The sequence below is a fragment of the Marmota flaviventris genome, chromosome 15 (genome assembly GCF_047511675.1).
Source record: "Marmota flaviventris isolate mMarFla1 chromosome 15, mMarFla1.hap1, whole genome shotgun sequence".
In the NCBI taxonomy this organism is placed as follows: domain Eukaryota; kingdom Metazoa; phylum Chordata; class Mammalia; order Rodentia; family Sciuridae; genus Marmota; species Marmota flaviventris.
This window is the reverse complement of record NC_092512.1, coordinates 42,224,327-42,246,363: the sequence shown is the minus strand read 5'-3', so window position 1 is coordinate 42,246,363 and position 22,037 is coordinate 42,224,327. Positions and strand designations below refer to the sequence as shown.

The window sequence follows — 22,037 nt, the reverse complement described above, 5'->3', positions numbered from 1 at the left end:
AGACAACATTGGTCATCAAAATATTCCTTTACCAACTTTATCACTTAGAGTATTTGTCCTCCATTCAACTTCTACTCCCCATATGGTCATGTCTACTTGAAATTCTCATATTAGGCTCACCAAGGCCAACACAATGAGATCCTGTGAAATGTAACAAGCACAGTGAAAGGAGAACCAGTGTTAGGAACTGCTCAGGTACAAAAATGAATAAGATTTAGACCCAGCTCCTAAGCAACCTACAGTCATAAAAGGGAACTTAACAGTTATATAACCAACCACCAACTCCGTACTTCCACATGTAATAAGTGTAGTAAGTGTCTTAAAAGAAATACAATGAAAATCAAATAGTGTTCCTTAGATGTGTAAGCTCATTTTTAAAAGCAAATTTGGCCAAAATAAAATGCTAATTGCTAACTTATTGAGACTTACTACCCATCAGGTACTGTAATTTGCATGCACTATCTTATTTAAATATTTAATCCTTAAAATAACCCAATGAGGTTGTTTATATTGCACTATTTTAAAGAGGATACTGAGGAAAGCAGGTAGAGACATTTGAGGAACAAAAGATGTTCCTTTCCCAATGAAGAACAGAATTTGGAGGGTGGAGAAGAGGCCGGGAGAATAAGTTCCCATACAGTATCTGTCTGTGTTGTCCACTATGGCAGCCTGAGCCACAGTGGGGCTACTGAGTACATGGAATGTGGCTGGTCTTAATGGAGATGTGCCAGCATAGGCCTGGAGGATCCATACCCAGGAGAGAAATTGTACAGAAGCCTGGCGGTCCAAAGAGACTGATGGTGAAGATGAAATCTGAAAAGAGGGCCAAACCTTGTAGAGCAGTTCTGTAGCCCCAGCAAGTCCAGAACTTGAGGCAGGAGGATCACATCTTGAAGGCCAGCCTCAGCAACTTAATGAGACCCTCTACTTAAGTCCTCCCCTTAATTAAAGTCCCTGCAGGCGACTTCAGGCTTCCACTTATCCTCGCTCTGGAAGGGCCTTAAAGAGATTTTTGGGAGGTCTCCTGTAGGGACACTTTCCCAACAGCACCAGCTACATGGCACATAGAATTTCTCTTTAAGGAACTTCTTTCAGAACATAAATTTCTTGTGTCAGAGATAATAGTAATTGGATAAACGCTGGTCTTTTGAGCAAGGACTAATGGGTAACTAATGGTTACAGTTATGGAACTTCCTTAGGTGCATTTTCCACATGCACTAAGACTATATATACACTCCTTAATAGAGACAACTCATTCTTACAAAAAATGCACTTTTTCGAAAAAGCAAAAAGTTACCTAATAAATAAGGTGCCTTAAAAATATATCAGGTGATTCTACTGGGGAGAAAGAAAGAGAGAGACAAAATACAACAATCTTACAAAATAAAATAAAACAGAAGTTAGATTTAAATGTTAAGAAGTAAGTTTTTCCTAAAGGCCTGTAAACTGGCTATGAAGGCAATTTCAAAATATTCGGGAGCTAACAGTCTCCAAGTATGTTTATTTATTCACTTATTTATTGGATCAGGGATTGAACCCAAGGTTGTGCTTAGTCACTGAGCCACATCCCAAGGCATGCATTCATTCATTCATTTATTTTAAAATTTTAAGACAGGATCTCGCCAAGTTGCTGAGTCTGGCTTTGACTTGCAATCCTCCTGCCTCAGCCTCCTTAGCAGATGGGATTAGAGGCGTGGACCACTGCACCTGGCCAACTAGGAAATATTTAGAAAGAAAGTTGTTTTCCCCCAATTTTGAGCCATAGTAAACCTCCAAAATTGCATATTTTAAATCAGTGGAGGTTGGGGGTTCTTTGTTTCTCAGAGCTAAGGATTGAACTAACAGGATCTCACACATGCTAGGCACTCCACCACTGACCTACACCCCTAGTCCTCAGTGAGAATTTTTGAAAATTACTATAACACACACCATGTCTCCTTTATCGTGAAAATTACATAGACTGGATAAACTCTGACGTAAATATCATTTAAGAGTTTCATGAAACAATACTTACTTTATGTTATACAACAGGATGTATTCTTTGCTTAGGTATTCTGTTTCCCCAACCCGAACATTGACTTTCACGTCTCTCTAAAGTATCGCGTGGCGGTGTTTGAAATGCGCGTTTTAAATAGCCTCCGGACTCTGTGGACAGTCCTCCTCTAATCGGTCTTTTCTTGGACCAGCCACCTACCTGCGGTTTTGGTAACCTAGCAACCAAACCGCGCAGAATGAGAGTTCCAGAACCTGAGATGTCCAATCAGCTCAGCGGAATCGCCGCAGAGGCTCATGGGGTGTTGGAGACTGCGCCGTCGCTGGCGTCGGTGCCATGGAGACGCGCGGAGGCGCTTGGGTGGTGATGGCGGGCTGGTGTGTCTTCTCCTCGGGAGCTGTGACTGCTTTCCTCCTGTGGGTCCTTCTTCGAGTCTCTCAGGCCCAGGGCTACTTCTTGCCTTTCCGGCAGCCGGAAACGTGCGACCACAACCAGTACTTCGATATCTCGGCGCTCACCTGTGTCCAGTGCGGGGACAACCAGAAGCAGGATGCCCAAGGTAAGACGGTTTCGGGAGGACCCAGGCAAAAGTAACACTCCCGCCTTGGTGCTGTCCCCGGTCCCCGACCTTTTTGTCTGTAGGAGGAATGTTTCAGAAAACTGAGCTGCCGATTCAGGAGGAAAAGGTTACATGGGAGGATTGCAGTTTGCACAGTAATAAGATTGGGGATCCCTGAGTCCAGGGAACCGTTGCCAGTAATTCTCGGCTTCAGTTCCCCACCCCTTTGGATCAGACAGGGGCTTTTACAGCAGCACCTAGAAAGCGTGTGCTGAAGGTAGAAAAGAAACCATAGAAAAGTAGTTGAGGTGAAGAGGTGCCGGTGACCGGAAAGATTAGGAAGTGTCAACTTGGATAGATACCCCTTTTATCTCGCTTCTCAAACCGCAGAAATTTAGAGATCCGTCTTTTTATTTTACACATAAGGAGACTGAAGCCCAGATGAGATTGTGACATCTTTTGTGTGACCTAAATTTGAGAATTGGGAGAACGCATGACTATACCGCCAGTATCGAACTATAAATTTCCAAAACATCGTTTTGTCTTCATTTTCCCCCCAAATGCATCATTTGGACCTAGTTCCCACTCCAGCTTCTTGAAATATGTTGTCCTCTATTAAAAATAGGATTAAAGTGTTTTCAATTTCAGTTTCATTACCAGCGGTGTTAATTTTCTGCCATCTTCAGATTTGATGTATCCTTATTTAAGTTATCGAACAGGATAGATCAGGCTACTCATGCAGGGAAATAAGAGTGAGAAAGCATTCGGGCTTTAAAATGTAAGGTATTAGTTTCATAATTATAAATACAGATAATGTATGTGTTGTACCACATAGACTCCTATTGGTGATTATTTCACATAATGACTCCTTAGAGAATGCTAAACTTCTGTATCCAACAAGTTGAATAGTAATAATGACATTTATTGTCTTTCCAGAGGAAACTTATTTATTTGAGTGAAGGTAATTTTCTCAATAAGGTTTTGGCAAATTAAATTTAAATTCAATGAATGTATGTATGTGATTTAGTGACATAGAAATGTAACATTTCTTATAGCAGGTAAATAGTTTTAATAGTTCAACAGTTTAATAGTTATGCTTGCAATTAAAATATTAGGAACACAATGCCAGCTGTGTGTCAGACTCTTTTATAACTCTTACATATAACTAATTGAATACTCATACTAACCCTAAGAGATTGGTACTGTTATTTTCTCCATTTTATTGAAGAAGGCAAGGCACAGAGAGAGGTTCAGTAACTTGCTGAATGCCATATAGCTAAGTAGGAGAACTGAGATTGGAATCTGGGAGCATGTTTCTAAATTTGCTCTCAAACAGTACTAGCTCAAGACTCTTGCTGTTAACCACTGTACAGTACTGATTACTCAAGATCTTAAGAATTATTGAGTTTTCCTATTCCTGGAGTTGTATTTTCTAAGGACAAAATTGGCTCTTTTTGTTTTAGGAACTTCATGTGTGTGTCTACCAGGATTTCAGATGATCTCTAGTAATGGAGGACCTGACATTATTTGTAAAAAGTGCCCAGACAATATGGTATGGAGAACTTAAAATAACTTTCCTGTAAAAAGTAATAAATGTCTTTATTTTTAAAACTTCAATATAATGTTTAATATTCCCCCACAAACTTTAAAATTATTAAGCTGTCTTTATTTTTACTAGAGTAAATTTGGGGAGATCAATGAAATTTTATGCAAATTTAGAAAAGACAGAAATGCACTTCTTCGCTTTTTAAATTTGTATTTTTATTTTTCCTCTTAGAGTAACTCAGTAATAAAAATAGATGAATAATACATATATCAAGCATTTGGGGATATATATATCCTTTGGTACAGATTGAGTTCAATGTCTTAGACCTACTGGGTCAACAGTTTTATATGATGATGGATGTTTGTAATGATAACTAAGATGTAAAAAAAATTGTATAATACCAATTATATCAAAAATAGTTAACAAGGCCCTGGATTCAATCCCCAGCACCACACACACACACAAAAATAATAATAATAATAATAAATAAATAAATAGCTAAATAATGTCTTGAATTTTTGTTAGCTTGGTATATAGGATAATTCTCAATAAGCAGAAATAGATTTTCCCATTATTTTAGATATTATGAGTCTCTGTGGCAGTTCTGATTTTTATAGTACTGTTTTTTCACATGGTCATATTTAAAAAATTAAATCTGATAATGTGATATTAAGTTACCAGTTATTCTAATTAAACTATTTATTACCATTAAATTTACCATTTTGATATTTATTTTATTAGTCCTGAGTTACTGCTGATAACAAAAAATTATACCAGAGCAGATTTATTTTTCAGTGACATTAGTTAAGCTATTGTAATTTTTAAATACTCCTATATAAATGCATTGTCAACTATAGGAACACTTATTGATAAATCCATTTTTTCATCCAAACTTTAAAGTAATTTGTGGCATTAAGTTACTTTTAGCATTGTTCTCTATTAATTTAGGGAACATCAGTATTTATAATTACTGATGTTTATTATATAACCTATCTTATATTAATATAAATTAATTATGTTAATATGTATTATATGTTTTTCCTAAACCATACAATAAGCCCAGTTTTTATATAATCATTGATGGGTAAAAGGAAGTATTGTCATAAACCAATTTTAGCAATTTATGTATCTTATATGCCATTAAAATTCACCCATTGTGAATCATAACTTATATGTTTATGGCATCTCTACCCCTTTTTATATTTTATTTTGAGACAGGGTCTTGCTAAGTTGCTTAGATCCTTGCTAAGTTGCTGAGGCTGGCTTTGAATTATCGATCTTCCTGCCTTGGCCTTCCAAGCCCCTAGAATTATAGGCATGTGCTACCATGCTCAGCTTTTCCAAGGAATTTTTAATTGGATCATATGAGTATGATTTCTTTGTCCATTCCAAATTACATATTGTTGTGACTGAACTTATGTGACTAATTAAGAAGAAAGTTAATTTAAAAGGAGTTTTTTGGTGTTTGTTTATTTGTTTAATTTAGAAGGGTGTTACTGAAGATGGTTGGGACTGCATTTCTTGCCCTAGTGGCTTAACTGCAGAAGGAAAATGCCACTGTCCCACTGGCCATATTTTAGGTAAGAATTAACTTCTTTATAAAACACTAGTGATAAATTTTTATTTGTGTTTATTTTGTAAATGATGTCAGATAACTTAATGATTACTTAATAGTATTTTTAAAATTTATTTTTGTGCAAAAAAAATTTTAATATATTTTTATTTGTTCTAATTAGTTATACATGACAATAGAATGCATTTTGACACATCATACATAAATGGAGAATAAGTTATTATTCGTCTGGTTGCAAATGATGTAGAGTTACACAGGTCATTTAATCATATATGCATATAGAGTAGTAATGTCTGATTCATTCTACCATCATTCTTACCCCTATGCCCTGCTTTTCCTTTACTCCCCTCTGTCTAGTCCAAAATACCTCTATTCTCCACCCCTCCCCTTATTGTGAATTAGCATCTGCATATCAGAGAAAATATTCAGCCTTTCATTCTTTTGGATTGGCTTATTTTGCTTAGGATAATATTCTCCAGTTCTATCATTTACTGGCAAATGCCATAATTTCTATTTCTTTTTTAGAGAATATTACAAGAATATTATAAAGAATATCAAAATATTCTGTTGTGTATATATACCACAGTTTCTTTATCCATTCATCTGTTGAAGGGCATCTAGGTTGCTTTCATAGTTTAGCTATCGTGAATTGAGCTGCTATAAACATTGATGTGGCTGTGTCACTGTAGTATGCTGATTTTAAGTCTTTTGGATATAAACTGAGGAGTGGGATAGCTGGTCAAATGGTGGTTCCATTCCAAGTTTTCTTAAGAATCTCCGTACTGCTTTGCACAGTGGTTGCATATAGTCCCACTGGCAATATGAGTGTACCTTTTCCTCTACATCCTAATCAACATTTATTGTTGCTTGTATTCTTAATGATTGCCATTCTGACTGGAGTGAGATGGAATCTCAGAGTAGTTTTGATTTGCATTTCTTTAGTTTTTCATGCAAAATTTAATGGTGCCTTAGACATCAGCAGGCATTGAAAAGAAAATATAAGGCCCTGCCTGATTTTTAAAAAGATTCTTACTAATGTAGGATTAGATGAATACTTCCTTAGTATAATTTTCTGAATGCTACTGAAGGATACAAAAGCAGGCTTTAATAAATGAAAAATACTTTTATCATTTTTGAATGGAAAGATTAAACATTAGAAAGATGTTAGCTTTCCCATCAATCTATATATTTAAGGAAATACTAATAAATTCTACCCAGATTTATTTGTTTGGAGAATGTATAAACTGATTCTAAAGTTTATCAGGACAAATATATAAAAAGCCAAGAAAATTCTGAAGGAAAAAAGAAGCTATCCCATCTGATGTTATGCATATTTTATGGCTGTTGTATGTATGGCTGGCATGTGAGGACAAGGACTGATTGATCAAACTTAAAATGGAACTAAAATAGATCCAATCAGGACATGTTGAAGTAGAGCATGCTTATAATCCTAGCAGCTCAGGAGGCTGAAGCAGGAGAACTGCAAGTCTGGGGCCAGACTTGGCAACATAGCAAGATTCTGTCAAAGAGTTGGGAATGTAGCTCAGTAGTAAAGTGCCTCTGGGTTCCGTCTCTAGTATTGGGGTGGGTGGGGTGAGGGAAAATAGATCTAATTCATATGGAAATTTGGTATGTAAAAAAGTGATATTTTGTATCATTGAGGATAAGACTGATTAATAAATGATATTGAGACAAATTCCAAGTTATATAACGAGAAGGTACAAGCTAGGTGTGGGGCACATGCCTGTAAATCTCAGTGACTTGAGAGATTGAGGCAGGAGAATCCCAAGTTTGAGGCCAGCCTCAGCAACTAAGTTAAGGCCCTAAGTAACTACGTGAGACCCTGTCTCAAAAATAAAAAATGAAAAGGACCTGGAATATAGCTCAGTGGTAAAGTGTTTCTGGGTTCAATCCCTCATACCAAAAAAACAAACAGAAGGTATTGAGTGTCAGCCATATTTGTAAGCAAGTTAATCACTGGACAACTGAAATATTTGAAAATCTTATGTAACTAAAATATTTTGATAATAGTGAAGTACTATTATCAAAAGCTCTCCAAGTTATAGAAACTACAATTTTAAGTGGGTTTTATTAACTATTTTCTAAGTATTAAAGAAGCTTATCTGTTCATTATGAGTTAGTTATATCTTAATTTTTCTTCTAAATTGTTTAGTGGAAAGAAATGTTAATGGAACATTGTTGCCTCAAGCAAATTGTGAGCTTTGTGATGATACTGAAAACTCTTTTACAAAAGCAAATGCTTTAGAAAACAGGTAAGTAGTATAATAGGGGTTGGCTTTATTAATATCATATTTATGTGTAATTTCCAGTTTTTAGAAAGTGCTCTCATTTCATTTAATTTTCACAATAACTCAAGAAGGATAGAAGTAGACATGAACAATTAAAGGAACTGAGGACTAGAGCACAAGACAAAATAGGGTTAAAATCTTTGCTCAATCTATTAGATTTTTTACTTTAGATAACTTAGAAAGTCCTTTGTCTTTAGAATGGGACTATATCACTCACTTAATAGGCTATAATGGCTCAAAAATGAATATGTAAAGTTCTTAGCGTAGTACTATATAGTAACTGCTAAGCAAAAGGTGGCTATTTTGTTTGTTATTATATAATTTGGACATAATCTATAATTAAGTACCAAGTATGGTATGAAAGCCTTTGTTATAATGTTATTTAGGAAAACATTAATAGATATTACAATTATAATAACTCAGGTACCCTGATTTACAGCCCTATTCTCTATTTCTTCTTCCCCCTTTATGCATACGTGTACCACACACACTTCCCTCTATCTTAAACACATTATTGCAATTTCAGCTTTTTCGGGTTTTTCTTTTCTTCTTTTTTTTTTTTTTTTAAAGAGGCATTCATATTGACTTCCCTCTAAGCACAGTTTTTCTTTTCATTTCCCAATGTTTATATAGAAAATAGTTAAATGGTTTCTCCTAATGATACTTAACATTGGATCATCTTTTCTCTCAGACTGACCTGAGTTGCAACATCTGAAACTGACTATTGGGCTGATCCTCAAGTTGGCCCCTTAAAAATCTCCCCAGACCTGGAGTTTACGTCATGCCCCAGCCCTATTTCCTGCCTGTTTTTTCTTATAAGTAATAGTTCATATAAACTCATCAGAGTCCCCAGTAGTCCTTCATCTCATTCTTTTTTTTTTTTTTTTTTTAGAGAGAAAGAGAATTTTTTTAATATTTATTTTTTAGTTTTCGGCGGACACAACATCTTTGTTTGTATGTGGTGCTGAGGATCGAACCTGGGCCGCACGCATGCCAGGCGAGCACACTACCGCTTGAGCCACATCCCCAGCCCACTTTATCTCATTCTTTAATATATATTAATATATATAGGAAAATATATTTTCCTAAAATAAATAGATGGTGAATAGACTTTATCTTAAAGTATTGGTTATGAGTTTGATGAAGGCATAGATATACTCATCTTTTAGGCTTATGCCACCTTTTTGCTTTGTGGCAGATAAACTAAGGAAAGTATATTTGATATAACTACTTGTAAATATTTATTTAGTTTCATTATATATTTGTATATATTGCATATTTCATTATATATTTGAAAGTATATTTGATATAACTACTTGTAAATATTGATTTAGTTTCAATATATATATTTTTTGGGACTCTTGTTAGTTGAGTGACTTTGCCATCTTTGCTATTCAGTATATTCATTCTATGCATTCCTATGTATAGGTAAGAAAATAGTCTTCTATTATTGGTTAATTTTATTTGTTTATACTTGCCTTAAAACACAAAGAGGGGTATAAGACTATTTAAATCATTGTTAATATTTTTAATTTGTTTATTTAAGTAATTGCTTAGTTGAATGAATCTGTTCTAATCCAGCATTTTAATTCTCTGGGTGTCTCCCATGTATATATGAAATATATATGTTAATAAACTTATTTGTTTTTCTCTTTTAAAAAAGTTTCCAATTAAATGAGGTTTAGTGTAATTCATGAACATTTTTAAAAGTGGTTTTTTTTTTTTTTGTATGTTGAACAGGTGTATCCGATGTGAACCAACATTCATTAATGCCAGCAGGTCCTGTGCATGTTCAGAACCTAACATTTTAGTAAGAATAATTAAATTAATAAAGTATGTGTTTTTAATTCAATTGCTTATAACTTTCCATAAACTAGGTCTTTTCCCCCCTTATTTATTTATGAAGACAGGAGGATTATGTATCAGTAACAAAGGGAGTTTTCCTTCACATTTACTTTCAACTGCACGTCTTGGAGAGCTTGTGAGTATGTTTCACTTTTTTTCTTGATTGTGAAGGATCTTTCTTCATTTCTCCTTTGGTAGTTAATTTCAGACAAAAATTAGAAACATTTAAGTTTTTAAATCACTTTGAAACAAATTATCAATCTAAGAACCCTCAGTCTAACAACTGAGCATCATAGTTTAGCTCATTGCTTTTTCAAGGAAATCACAAAATGTTTAAACTGAAAATATCTGATATAGGTTCTATAAAGGACTCAGTATAATGCAATGAAGAGCATCATGGACTCTAGATTTGAACCCTGGTCATTAATTTTTTATTCTTGATTCTTTGGGAAATTTACTTAATATTTCTACACTTCAGTTTTTTTGTAAGTAGGACATAATAATAGTAATACCTACATTGCAGTGCCTGTACATAATAGGCATTGGAAAAACAAGGATTGTTTTATGTCCAGCCAGATTCTTTGTTTTATAGACGAGATCACTGAGAACTGGGGTTAGAGATTTTGTATCACATGCTGGTGATAATAAGGTCTGGGGTGTAAAATGAGAGAAGAGGGTGAGTTAGAACAAGAATAGAGGTTATGTTACTGACTGGGAGTTAGTTAGGATAGGAGCTGGTAAACACTGAAGATATCCAGTATGCCAGCAGAGCTTATGGAAGATAGGTTATGATCTGCATGTTAAGAAAGTAGAAGTGATTGGGAGGGACATGAAGATAATGACAAGGGTGGATTCTGGTATCTTCAAAAAGGAAAAATTCCTTTCGTCCAGAATAATATTGTGGGGGTGACAGGCAAGTATCAAATAGTTTCAAAATGGCAAATTAAATGCTAAAATAGAAATATATGTAGGAAATTCTGAGATTATCCTCAAACTGGCTCATCTGCAACAAAATGTGTATCTTCTGGGGAATTCTTTCTCAGTCTGATTATCAAATTTGCAGGCCTTTATTCTATTTTTTTCCTTTTTCAAATAATTCAAGTTGAAATAATTTTGTCAAAAGACCCAATAATGTCTGTTTTGCCTAAGATCCCAAATCCTTTAGAAGTCATGTTCCTTTTATCTTTTCAGTCTCATTCTTTCCCTGACTTTCTTGAACTTGACAGTTTTGAAGCTTATAGGGATTACCATCTATAGGATGACCCTTCAACCTGGGTCTGCATAGTGTTCCCTATACTCAGTTCCTGCTTGGCAGAAAGCCACACAAATGATGTACTTTTCTCAATACATTGCATTATATCAGGAGGTATTCAGGGTCCCACCACTGATGATATTAACCTTGATCACCTGCCATAAAGTTACCATGACTACTATAAAGTTACCATTTTCCACTTATTTTGTCAGGGGAATTTCTAAGATTATACTTTCTCTTTCTCACTAAGCTTATTAGCTTCCATCTCCATTAATGACACTTGCCTTTATCAGCCACTGCTGTAATGGTTACCAAAAGTTAATTTTTGGTTTTCACCATTTCTTCCACATTTACTAATAGAATCTATTATATACCATTTATATACATGTATACATTTATTGATAATGTCAGTATGGATTTACTGGTCCCTATTTTTTCAATTGATTATAATCTAAATACATTATTTGTTTTGATGCTTAGATTACACTAGATTTGGCCAATAGAAGCCTCTTCCATTTGTCTCCTGTGTCTTTGTGACATGTCCCCATTATTTCCTTATTTTCTGGCACATTATTTCCAGACTTACCTTGTACTTTTCCTGCCCCAGCCCTGGAATCAGTCATTTCTTTTTTTTTTTTTTTTTTAATTATTTATTTATTATTTGTTCTCCTGAGTTGTACATGACAGCAGAATGCATTTCAATTCATCGCACACAAATGGAGTGCAACTGGTGGTGCTGGGGATTGAACCCAGGGCTTTGTGCATGTGAGGCCAGCACTCTACTGACTGAGCTATCTCCCCAGCCCCATATCAGTCATTTCTCTATAAATTTGGGAGGGTAATATTTAGTAACAAAGATTATCACCCTTAATATGCCCCCATACCCAGACATGGCCAGAAACACATGTACACATACTTATACACATACATGCATCTATAACTATTTCTACATCTATCTCTGCATACATAATAAAAGAAATGAGTTCATACTGATATCTTTAAGGTTCCTTCTACCCATTCCTTTTGGCAGGTTTCAAGTACCTGCTCTAATAATAAGAAATCTGGGGCTCATTATCCTCAATTTTTTTTCATCACTGACATTTTTAATATCGTGTAAAATCCTGGATCCCAAGAAGTCTTAGCTAAAACTTTCTTTTCTTCATAACAGTTTCATCTCTCTCTTGGAATCCCACTTTTTCTTCAATTTACTCATGTGTTCAATGCATCGAGTCTTCCCACCATGTCACTTTCTCTTGCACCAGCACCTCCACATCCCCCTTCCTCAGAGGAAAAGAAGGGCCATTCCCTTAGGAAAGGAGGGATTATTTTTAAAGTTAATTCTGATCCAGTAAATATATTTCATTTAAACATACCATTCCTGAAAACAAGCTTTCACAAGGACAAGTTTGGAATCCCCACATCTAAGTCATATCATAACTGCTGTTTATGATAAGATGATTCTGTGTAGACAAAGTATAAATCATGGAAACAAAATCTAATTAAGATATCATAAGTATCTTGGCCCATTCCTCATTTTGGCAGGGATAAGAATTCAGTTATGTCTGTGCATTTGTAGATCAGTCCAATTCTGAGGGACTGGTTTAAAGGAATTAAACATGAAATTAACTTAATTGATAAAACAATGTATGTTTACTAACTTATGTTGAGACTTGAATTGCTAGTTAGACTTAAATACTTGTATTGATTGATTCTACAACACAACACTCTTCCTGATTAGAAAAGTCTATTTTGAATATTAAAGTCGAAAGTTTTCTTGGGGCACAAACTCTGAATGTAGTTACTTTTGTATAATTTTATAACAAGGGCTTTGAATCCTAATCTGGGAATATTCCTGCCAATCAGTAAAGAATTTCCATATATATGGTCAGTGTTTTCTCATTCCCTTTTCACAAAGACAGTAATAGTGAGCTAGCATCTTGTGTAGGTGTTTATCTCAAAAATTTTTATTTTGAAATATTTTAAAATTGCAGAAAAATTGAAAGAATGACTGTGCATACATTTTCACCTAGTTTAACCAATTATTAATATTTTGCCACAATTAATTTATTTCACTTTATGTATGTAAATATTGTTTACATATTGTAATGGTATTTAATACTGTATCTATAAGTTCTGCATCCACAAATTCAAACAATTGCAGATTGATTGTATTAGGAAAAAAATAGCATGTGTACTGAATATGACAACTTTTTTTTGTCATTGATCCCCAAACAGCAGTATAACGACTATTTATATAACATTTACATTGTGTTTGGTATTATAAGTAATCTAGAGGATTTAATGTATATAGGAGAATATAGCTTAGGTTAATTGCAAATACCATGTCATTTTGAATAAGAGATTTGAACATTTGTGCATTTGAATATCTGTGGGGGTCCTAGAACCAGTTGCCCCAGAAACAAGAGACTGTTATATGTAGATATACATACATATATACACATTTTTTTCCTAAGCCATTTGAAAATAAGATGTAGACATAATGACAGTTTATTCCAAATACTTTAATGTATATCCACCAAGAAAAAAGGCATCTTCTTAGCATCATATCCTGAAAATTTAAAATTAATACAATAGAATTATCTAATATTTGTTCAGATTTTCTCAGTTCTTCTAATAATACCCTTTTTTCCTTTCTTCTTTTTTTGAAGGAGAGTACCTAGGATCCAATCAAGAAACCCACATTGCAACTAATCTTTTTAGTTTTTTAAATCTACAGCAGATGCCTGTCCCATTTTGCATTTGTTTGTGTATGTGTTTTCCTGATTGTTTTCTCATGAAGCATCATTGTTTACTCAGTGAAGAATCTTTTTTGGGGAAAAGACAATTCTATAGGTTGTATATAGTCTCTTACACTGAAACAAGAAAAAACAGTTCAAGTCATCCAGTTATTGGTAACACTAATTTGGTTGTTTGGTCACAGTTGCATTGGCCACTATCTCTATTATAAAAGCACTGTGATTGATAAACTAGTCTGAGATTTTAATTTGTGATTTTTCTATGTAAATATCCATTTTAGTATCTATTGATGAACTTTCTCATTATTTTTAATTTCTTTTATGCCACTTTATTTTTTGTATCAACAAAACAGGGACATGTATTTTCTGGATTATTGACAGATTTTGTTTCATGTTCTTTGCCCAAGTTTCATTATATTGCATGCAATATACATTATTAAATTGGCCATTTCTAATGATTTCACAATTCTGCTATTCTATATTAGCTAGCTAATAATCTTCTACAAGGAAGATTATTCTCTTTGTGCTTTCTTTTTTCTCTTAATCTTTACCATGAACTCATGCAATCTTTGTTCTCTCAGTTTGTAATCTTTTTTTTATAATCTATTAGTTATTCTTCTTTTCAAAGCTCAAGTTGTCCCAAATTTGGATTTTCCTTCAAGATAGCTCCTGTGTTCTTGACATGACTCTATTATTCTGTAGGCACCTCCTTGATTTCTCTGTATTGTTTCAGTCTTACCTTGCATGGTTATAATTTTTAATAGTGAAATAATACTCTAGTTCGTGCACTCAAAGTTATATAATCATATCAACTGGTGCCACGTTCTACATAATTTTCTGTATCTTCTCTGTTCATGACCTGTTTACTCTGAATGGTGCTTCTCTGTGTATTCTGTTTTTAGCAGAATATTCAGATAAACTTTAAAACAGTGGTTCTTAGTAGTTTATATCCAGAGCTTTCAAAACCCTGGTCTCATCCTGGAGCTTCTCATTGATTTTGTTTGGAATGAAACTAGTCATTTTCTATTTTTAGGGTGTTCTCAAATTAATTCTGATACCCTCTGAGTTTGGGAAGCGTGATCACCTTAGAGATTTTAAATGTTAGTTATTCTGTATATCCCAAATCTCTTGCTGAGAAATCATGCCCCTAATTTTGTAATACTTGTCAATTTAATACAGTATTTATCCTAAATCAACAGAAGTTAACCACTCAATTCTCAGGATTTATTATTTTTCTTTTCTTTTATGCCATTTTAGTTTTTGTATCAACAAAACAGGCACATGTATTTTCTGGACTATTGACGAATTTCGTTTTATGTTCTTTGCCCAAGTTACATTATATTGCATGCAATCTAATTTGTGATAACTGACATTAGTTAGAATTAAATTTTGAATTGCTATTAGAATCTGTCTTTCCACTAACATTAAGAAAGTAATAGTAGTAATTTCTCACTTAACAGTATACATACTAATGTCTTCCTAATAGTATGGGATTAAGCAGTCTTCATTTGAACTTAAAACTAAACTTCATCTTTTTGCTTACAGGGTATGTCTTCAGCTTCAGAATGGTTTGCAAAGTATTTGCAGTCAACAGCAATTGCATGTTGGGTAAGTTCGAATTTTTTTTTTTAAGTTTTATTTCACTTTGAAGAATCGTGGTACCATTTCTTATCCTAATAAATGTTTTTTCTCAAAGTACCTATCTCCTTGGTCATATTCTATAAGAAGAATAAACCTTTTCCAATGAATTGAAAGAGAACACCTAAAGAAAACATTATTCTGTATATACAAATTGAATATCTCCAAGCTGATTTGGCAACAATTGAGTGTTCATGAAACTGACCATCATTTAGTAGATGTTAATTGATGACCTAGTGTGTGTCAGGCCTTCTTCTCAATCTGCTTAGTTATTTCAGAAAAAGAAAAAAAATCCCTTCACTGAGTTTATAGACTCAGTAACTATGTCAGGCATACTAAGTGCTACAAAGGCAATAAACCAGGGTAAAGAACATGGGAGGGAAGGTGCTTTGTTACATAGGGTGGTTAGCACAACATTTCTGAGGGTGATATTTAGTAAAGACCTGAAAGAAGTGAGAGTGATCCCTGCAAATATCTAGCAGAGACCACAACAAAAGCAGAGATCAAAAAGCACGAGTTCACTGACTTGTTCATGTTTAAGAAACTAGAAGAGGACTAACGTGGCTGGGACAGAGTGAGCAGGGAATATGGAGACTCAAGAGGTGTAGGAATTGGCTCTAACAAGGACCCAGGGAGATAGAAGGATTGTTTGCAAAGGAAAACATGACCTAACTTCAGGATTTGAAAGTATTGCTGTAGCATAGAGATTAGATTTTCTTGTGGCAAGGACAGAAGTCTTAGGACAAGGGAGAATTTAGGACAATATTATAGTAATCTGAGTGAGAAAAAGGGAAACAGTGGACAAGGGAGATATGGAAATGGAGAGAGGTGTTTACCTTTTGGCTCTTCTTTGAAGACAGAACCAATAGGATTTACTGAGGAGTTGGATATGGGAAGGAAGAGAAATGAATGCACTTCAAAGTTTTTGACTTGAATAACTGAAAATGGAGCACCCTTTTCCTAATAAGAAAAATTGAGGGAAAAAAAGTTTGAGAAGTAAACTAAAAAATGATTTTATTTTATTGTTCATAAACAGATTACTTAAACAAAATGGACTAGATTTATATGATCAGATCTAATTTACAAGCACATTATTCTTCTTTCAAATGTATTTTACGTAATAGTTTTTTTTTTAAATATCATGCTATATGTTTTTACTTTCTCTTCAGTTGATTGTCTTTATATTTTGGCCGAAAATTATAATTAAAATATAACTTCTTATTCTTCTTCCCACATGGAAAGTTTCTACTTAAGCTAGAGGAAAGGCATTTATAAGCAAAAGAATTAATAGAATAGATAAAATGAAGCAAAATTTTTATATCAATTTTTGTTTGGGCTATTAGTGTCATGTTAAATTTCTTTGACATTGTTTTTTGTAGATGTATGCCAACCTAACGTCTTGCCAAGCTCTTGGAAATATGTGCGTGATGAACATGAATTCTCTTGACACTGTCACATTTGATGCATGTCGACTATTTCAGTTAGTCTTTGAAAAGACTGCTGGACTGAGCACTGTTCATTCTATTTCATTTTGGTATGGACATTTTAATTGATGAAATTTAGTTTTGACCGAATTCAGTGCAGTTATTTTCATAAATATTAATAATCAGAAATGTTTCTTGTTTTTATTAAAACAATTATAATTAATTATAGGAGACAGAATCTTCCATGGCTATTTTATGGAGAACAGGCTGGATTGGCACCTCAAATACTCAGTACTGCTCCTCTTCCAGCAAATTTTAGTTTTACAGGACAAAACCAGGTACAAATTACTACATCATTAGATGATAACTGCATTTTTATCTGCAACTTTAAGTGGTAATAAGAAAGTTAACTGCTCATAATTCTTAATTTTTTAAGATTATTTTTTAAAGTTTAGTTACTAAAATATAAATATCAGTTACTTATAGAAACTAAACAGTGTAGAGCTTAGCTGTCTTACTTGAGTATATGGATATGTGGTTATAGCATTACACATACTTGTGAAATTGTGAAGAGTAGTTTGTGCAAAACATTCTCTGTTCTCATGTGTCTCCACAGTTTTGAGAAGTGTTTCCCAAGATTGATTGGGGTCTGTGATATTTCCCAGCACTTCACAGGTCCTAATTCTCACTTCTATTTATTTTCCCAGAAGGAAAGAAGGATACCTTTCCCCTATGTTCATCCCCCATTTAACAGGTTTGAAAGGAGATTATCACTAAGCTCTCAATTCTACAATAATTTTTATGCAAAAAATAAATTCAGTTTTTTGCATGTATTTAATTATAGATATACTTAGATTAACCTAGATTCAAAATGAAATTTGAATTTAAGTTTTAACTATCAACAGTGAAAAAAGATTAGTTAATGGTGAAAATTGCTTTATAGGATATTATATTGGCTTCAGAGTATTAAACATTATTTTATTGTTTTTCTTTAAGCAGAATACAAAACTGAAGTTTGTTGCTGCTTCCTATGATATAAGAGGATATTTTCTCAAGTGGCAAACTTTAGAAGGAGGTGTTTTACAGGTGAGCATGATTCTAGCTAAAGAATTACAAATGTTTTTCATTTTTGCCTAAAGAAAAGACTAAATTATTGCTTGAAGAGTGGCAGCTATATACCAAGCTAATTTGTTTTCTGATGCTTTAAGCTAGACTTTCTTAAAACTGTTTTTAAAATAATGACTATAATTTATGATGAATATACTCCCTTAATTTTTCATTCCCTTATGATGAATATACTCCCTTAATTTTTCATTCCCTTGTACATTAAATAAGTTTTATAGCAAGCTTATGTCCAAGTGGTAGCTAAGAACTATGGAAAACACTTGTGAAAGATATTTATCAGTTATATTCTTTTGCTGTAGCTTTGTCCAGACACTGAGACAAGACTAAATGCTGCTTATTCTTTTGGAACAACCTATCAACAAAGTGTAAGTTTGAACTATATTAGTCTAAGTTTCAGCTTTATCTTTCAAACTGTCACAACAGCAATAATTGGAATAATATGTCAATATTTGAAATTGAAAATGTTTGAATAGTAAGGAGTAATTTTATTAAGCATTATAACTTTTATCATTTGGACACAGAAAATGTTAATTTAATTAGTATGAAGAGAATACCTTGGCATCTATAGAATCTTAAACATCCCGTAATGTTAAATTTTCATAATCTCGCTCTATGTTGATTTTAAGATATAATGCTAAAAAAATAAAAATTAAAATAAAAAAAATTTAAAAAAAGATATAATGCTATTTCCAATCATTTTGGAATAAAGTTGAAATGCAACTTCATTTTTTGGTGACTCGCACAAAGTTACTTCTTTACTCGACTTCCCCATTACACATAAGAAAATATCCTTGCCAGGTGCAATGGCACATGCCTATAATCCCAGCAACTCGGGAGACTAAGGCAAGAGGATCGTGAGTTCAAAGCCAGCCTTTGTAAAAGCAAAGTGCTAAGCAATTCAGTGAGACCCTGTCTCTAGATAAAATACAAAATAGAGCTGGGGATATGGTTCCATGGTCAAGTGCCCCTGAGTTCACCCCTACCCTCAAAAAATATCCTTTTCTCTCTCCTTGGGTTCCCTTTTCTCTCCACATCTTTGTTTCTCCTTCTTGTCCTTATTGTTCATTTTGAAATTATAGTATGGTACAATGAAATATTTTGAGCTATTAAACATTTGAAAGACATTCAGTGATCTACAAAAATGCTTCTTATTAAAATATATATGCACCTATATAGAACAAAATCATAATGAAAAATATCAGTATGAAAATAGGTTGGGAGAAAATATTCATTTTGGAGTGGTTATCTTTGGATGGTTGGATTAGAGATGATTTTTTTCCTTATATTTTCCAAGTTTTCTACAATGAACACAAATTTACTTTTATTCTCAGAAATTATTTATTGTTGTTTTCTAAAAAGAATGTTATTGTGTACCTACCATGGGCTAGGAGAATCAATATTTGTTAAGCACCTGCTGCTATATGCTCAGTATTTTATCATTCTTACCCCATCTGATCCATAAAATAAGTATTTGATGTTCTTATTACATGTGCTTTACAGTTGAGGAAATGGTGCTTAATACAATGAGATAATTTACTCAAAGTCTTATATCAGGTGAACTGTGGAGTCAGTGTTCTGTTAGGATTAAAACCATGCTTATTCCACTGACCCTTGCTCCCACTCAAGTAGTTCACAGCCCAGGAGGCAAAGCAAGCTATATAGACAGAGAACTACAGAGAATGTAATGAAGTGTTACACTATAAATATGCATAAGGTACCAGTTCCCAGGGAAATACAAAAAGGCTTCACAGAGGGAGTGATACATAGGTTTATATAATGAATATGAGCTAGACAGGAGAACACAGTGGGAAAGGAAATTCGGGCAGAATCTATATTAATACATCAAAAAGTATATGGCATGGCATAGTTAGAAACAGCAATAGATTCATATGGATGGATGACCATAAACTAGTATGAAGATAAACTTAGCTGTATTAGGGGGAGCCAAATCACAGATCACTGTACATAAGGAGGAAGAATTGGGACTTCATCCCATAGGACAGTAGTTTCAAAATCCTTTCACTGATGTACACTTAATATTGAGAATGTAGGCATACCTTCTCTGTGTGAAGAACAGAGCAGTTAATGTTAGATTTTGGGGGGCGCCCTTATAAAAGAATCATATTTGTGAATTCACATTTTGTAAGTCATATGGAAATGCATGTAAACAAGATAATTTAAAAATATTTATTTTGCAAAACTAAAACAAAACATTGTCTTAAGAATAACAAATATGCTTTCTAAATTTTCAATTGTGATGTTTTTATTTTTATTTTCCAGTGTGAGATTTCTGTCTCTAAAATATTAGCTGACTTTCCTACTCCTGTATTTTATGATATTTATCTTGAATATACTGATAAAAATCAACACCAAAATATTTGGGCTGTGCCTGTATTAAACCTAAATCTTCAACACAATAAACTGTTTGTGAACCAAGGTAAGACATCCATACATATCATTCTTTCTCTGAGCTGAAATAATTAAATAAGTTACCCAACATGGTAATTTAATAAACCACTGATTTTAAGAAAGGTTATGGATTCTTTTTTTTTCATAGCTAGATTTTTTTTCTTATTTTTTATTAATGGACTTCTATATATTATGGCAAAATGTAAAACAATAAGATCACTTATATATTTACTAATCCTGTTTTCAGGCATATTTTTAAAAAATTTATTCTATTGCTGAGAATGTACACTGAGAAAAATTAGTAGAACGATAAATTGATTTTTCCTTAAACTGCCCTTGATCTGCTTTTTTTTTTTTTTTTTTTAATTTTTTATTGTGGGTTGTTCAAAACATTACAAATTTCTTGACATATCATATTCCACACTTTGATTCAAGTGGGTTATGAACTCCCACCTTCACCCCATACACAGATTGCAGAATCACATCAGTTACACATCCATTGATTTACAAATTGCCATACTAGTGTCTGTTGTGCTCCACTGCCTTTCCCATCCTCCACCCTCCCCCCTCCCCACCTCTCCCCTCCCCTCCCCTCCTCTCTCTCTACCTCCTCCACTGTATAACCCTGAGGGTCTCCTTCCATTACCATGCAATTTTCCTTCTCTCTCCCTTTCCCTCCCACCTCTCATCCCTGTTAAATGTTAATCTTCTTCTCCTGTTCTTCGTCCCTACACTGTTCTTAGTTACTCTCCTTATTCTCTTGTTGTTACCTATGCTATAAAATCTGACTTTTTCAGATAATTTCCATCCATATTAATGAAACATTCAATCAGATGACATCGATTGAGCTGAGAAAAACAATAACTAGACATTTCTTATAGCAGTAGCTCTTTACGGCCACCTTGTCTGAAACAAAATAGTAATTTTGTATTTTAAATTTGTTTAGTAAACATTTTGAGAATCATTTTGAACAACTTGATTTTTTTTTTAATGTTATCTTGTTTTTGTTTTTCTTTTTATAATAAAAGACAGTGACCCTAGCAAGTGGATTCTGACTCGGCGCATTTTCTTAGTAGATGCAATAAGTGGACGAGAAAATGACTTAGGAAGTCAGCCAAGAGTAATTAGAATTGCTACCCAAATATCACTGAGGTAAACAAATATCTAATGACTAAATTAGACTTGGAGTATATGAGAAAATGAAAATATTTACCAGTTAATTATCCAGTAAAGAAAACTGAACTGGAATAATACATAGGTTTTCTCGGGTAGCTGGGTAGATTAACACAGACCAATAAAGCTGAAGAGCCAAAGAGAGGATTATGTTAGGGGAGCCTGAGGAATTTGGTCAAAACTCATAGTCTAGGCCCCACTCTAGACCTGAATTAAAATGTGTTCAAAGAGTAAGGGAAGGTAAATACTGAGCTGAAATGGGTATTTTAAAAAGAGCCTGAATGATTGTTAGTTCAGCGACACCCATCCTCATACTTAATGGCTATGGTTCTAGGTCAACCCATACTAATTAGCAACACCAGAATTGTACATGTAGCTCACATTTTTTGTCTTCAATGTGAAATTCCTGTCTCTAAGATCTTAACTGAAACCCAC

At 33.7% G+C, this 22,037-nt stretch overlaps 1 protein-coding gene across 1 annotated transcript in view; it reads left to right on the top strand.

Moving 5' to 3' along the window:
* The first annotated feature begins 2,329 nt into the window (after positions 1-2,329).
* The window catches only part of Tmem67 (transmembrane protein 67), a 40,170-nt gene continuing 20,462 nt past the window's right edge, over positions 2,330-22,037 (top strand). The window contains exons 1-13 of the mRNA XM_027950868.2: positions 2,330-2,552; positions 4,016-4,104; positions 5,585-5,678; positions 7,845-7,944; positions 9,721-9,790; positions 9,887-9,961; positions 15,379-15,441; positions 16,851-17,005; positions 17,125-17,233; positions 17,895-17,981; positions 18,320-18,385; positions 20,301-20,457; positions 21,458-21,581. Coding sequence (XP_027806669.2) covers positions 2,330-2,552; positions 4,016-4,104; positions 5,585-5,678; positions 7,845-7,944; positions 9,721-9,790; positions 9,887-9,961; positions 15,379-15,441; positions 16,851-17,005; positions 17,125-17,233; positions 17,895-17,981; positions 18,320-18,385; positions 20,301-20,457; positions 21,458-21,581 — 1,412 coding nt within the window. The remainder of the gene's footprint in view (positions 2,553-4,015; positions 4,105-5,584; positions 5,679-7,844; positions 7,945-9,720; positions 9,791-9,886; positions 9,962-15,378; positions 15,442-16,850; positions 17,006-17,124; positions 17,234-17,894; positions 17,982-18,319; positions 18,386-20,300; positions 20,458-21,457; positions 21,582-22,037) is intronic.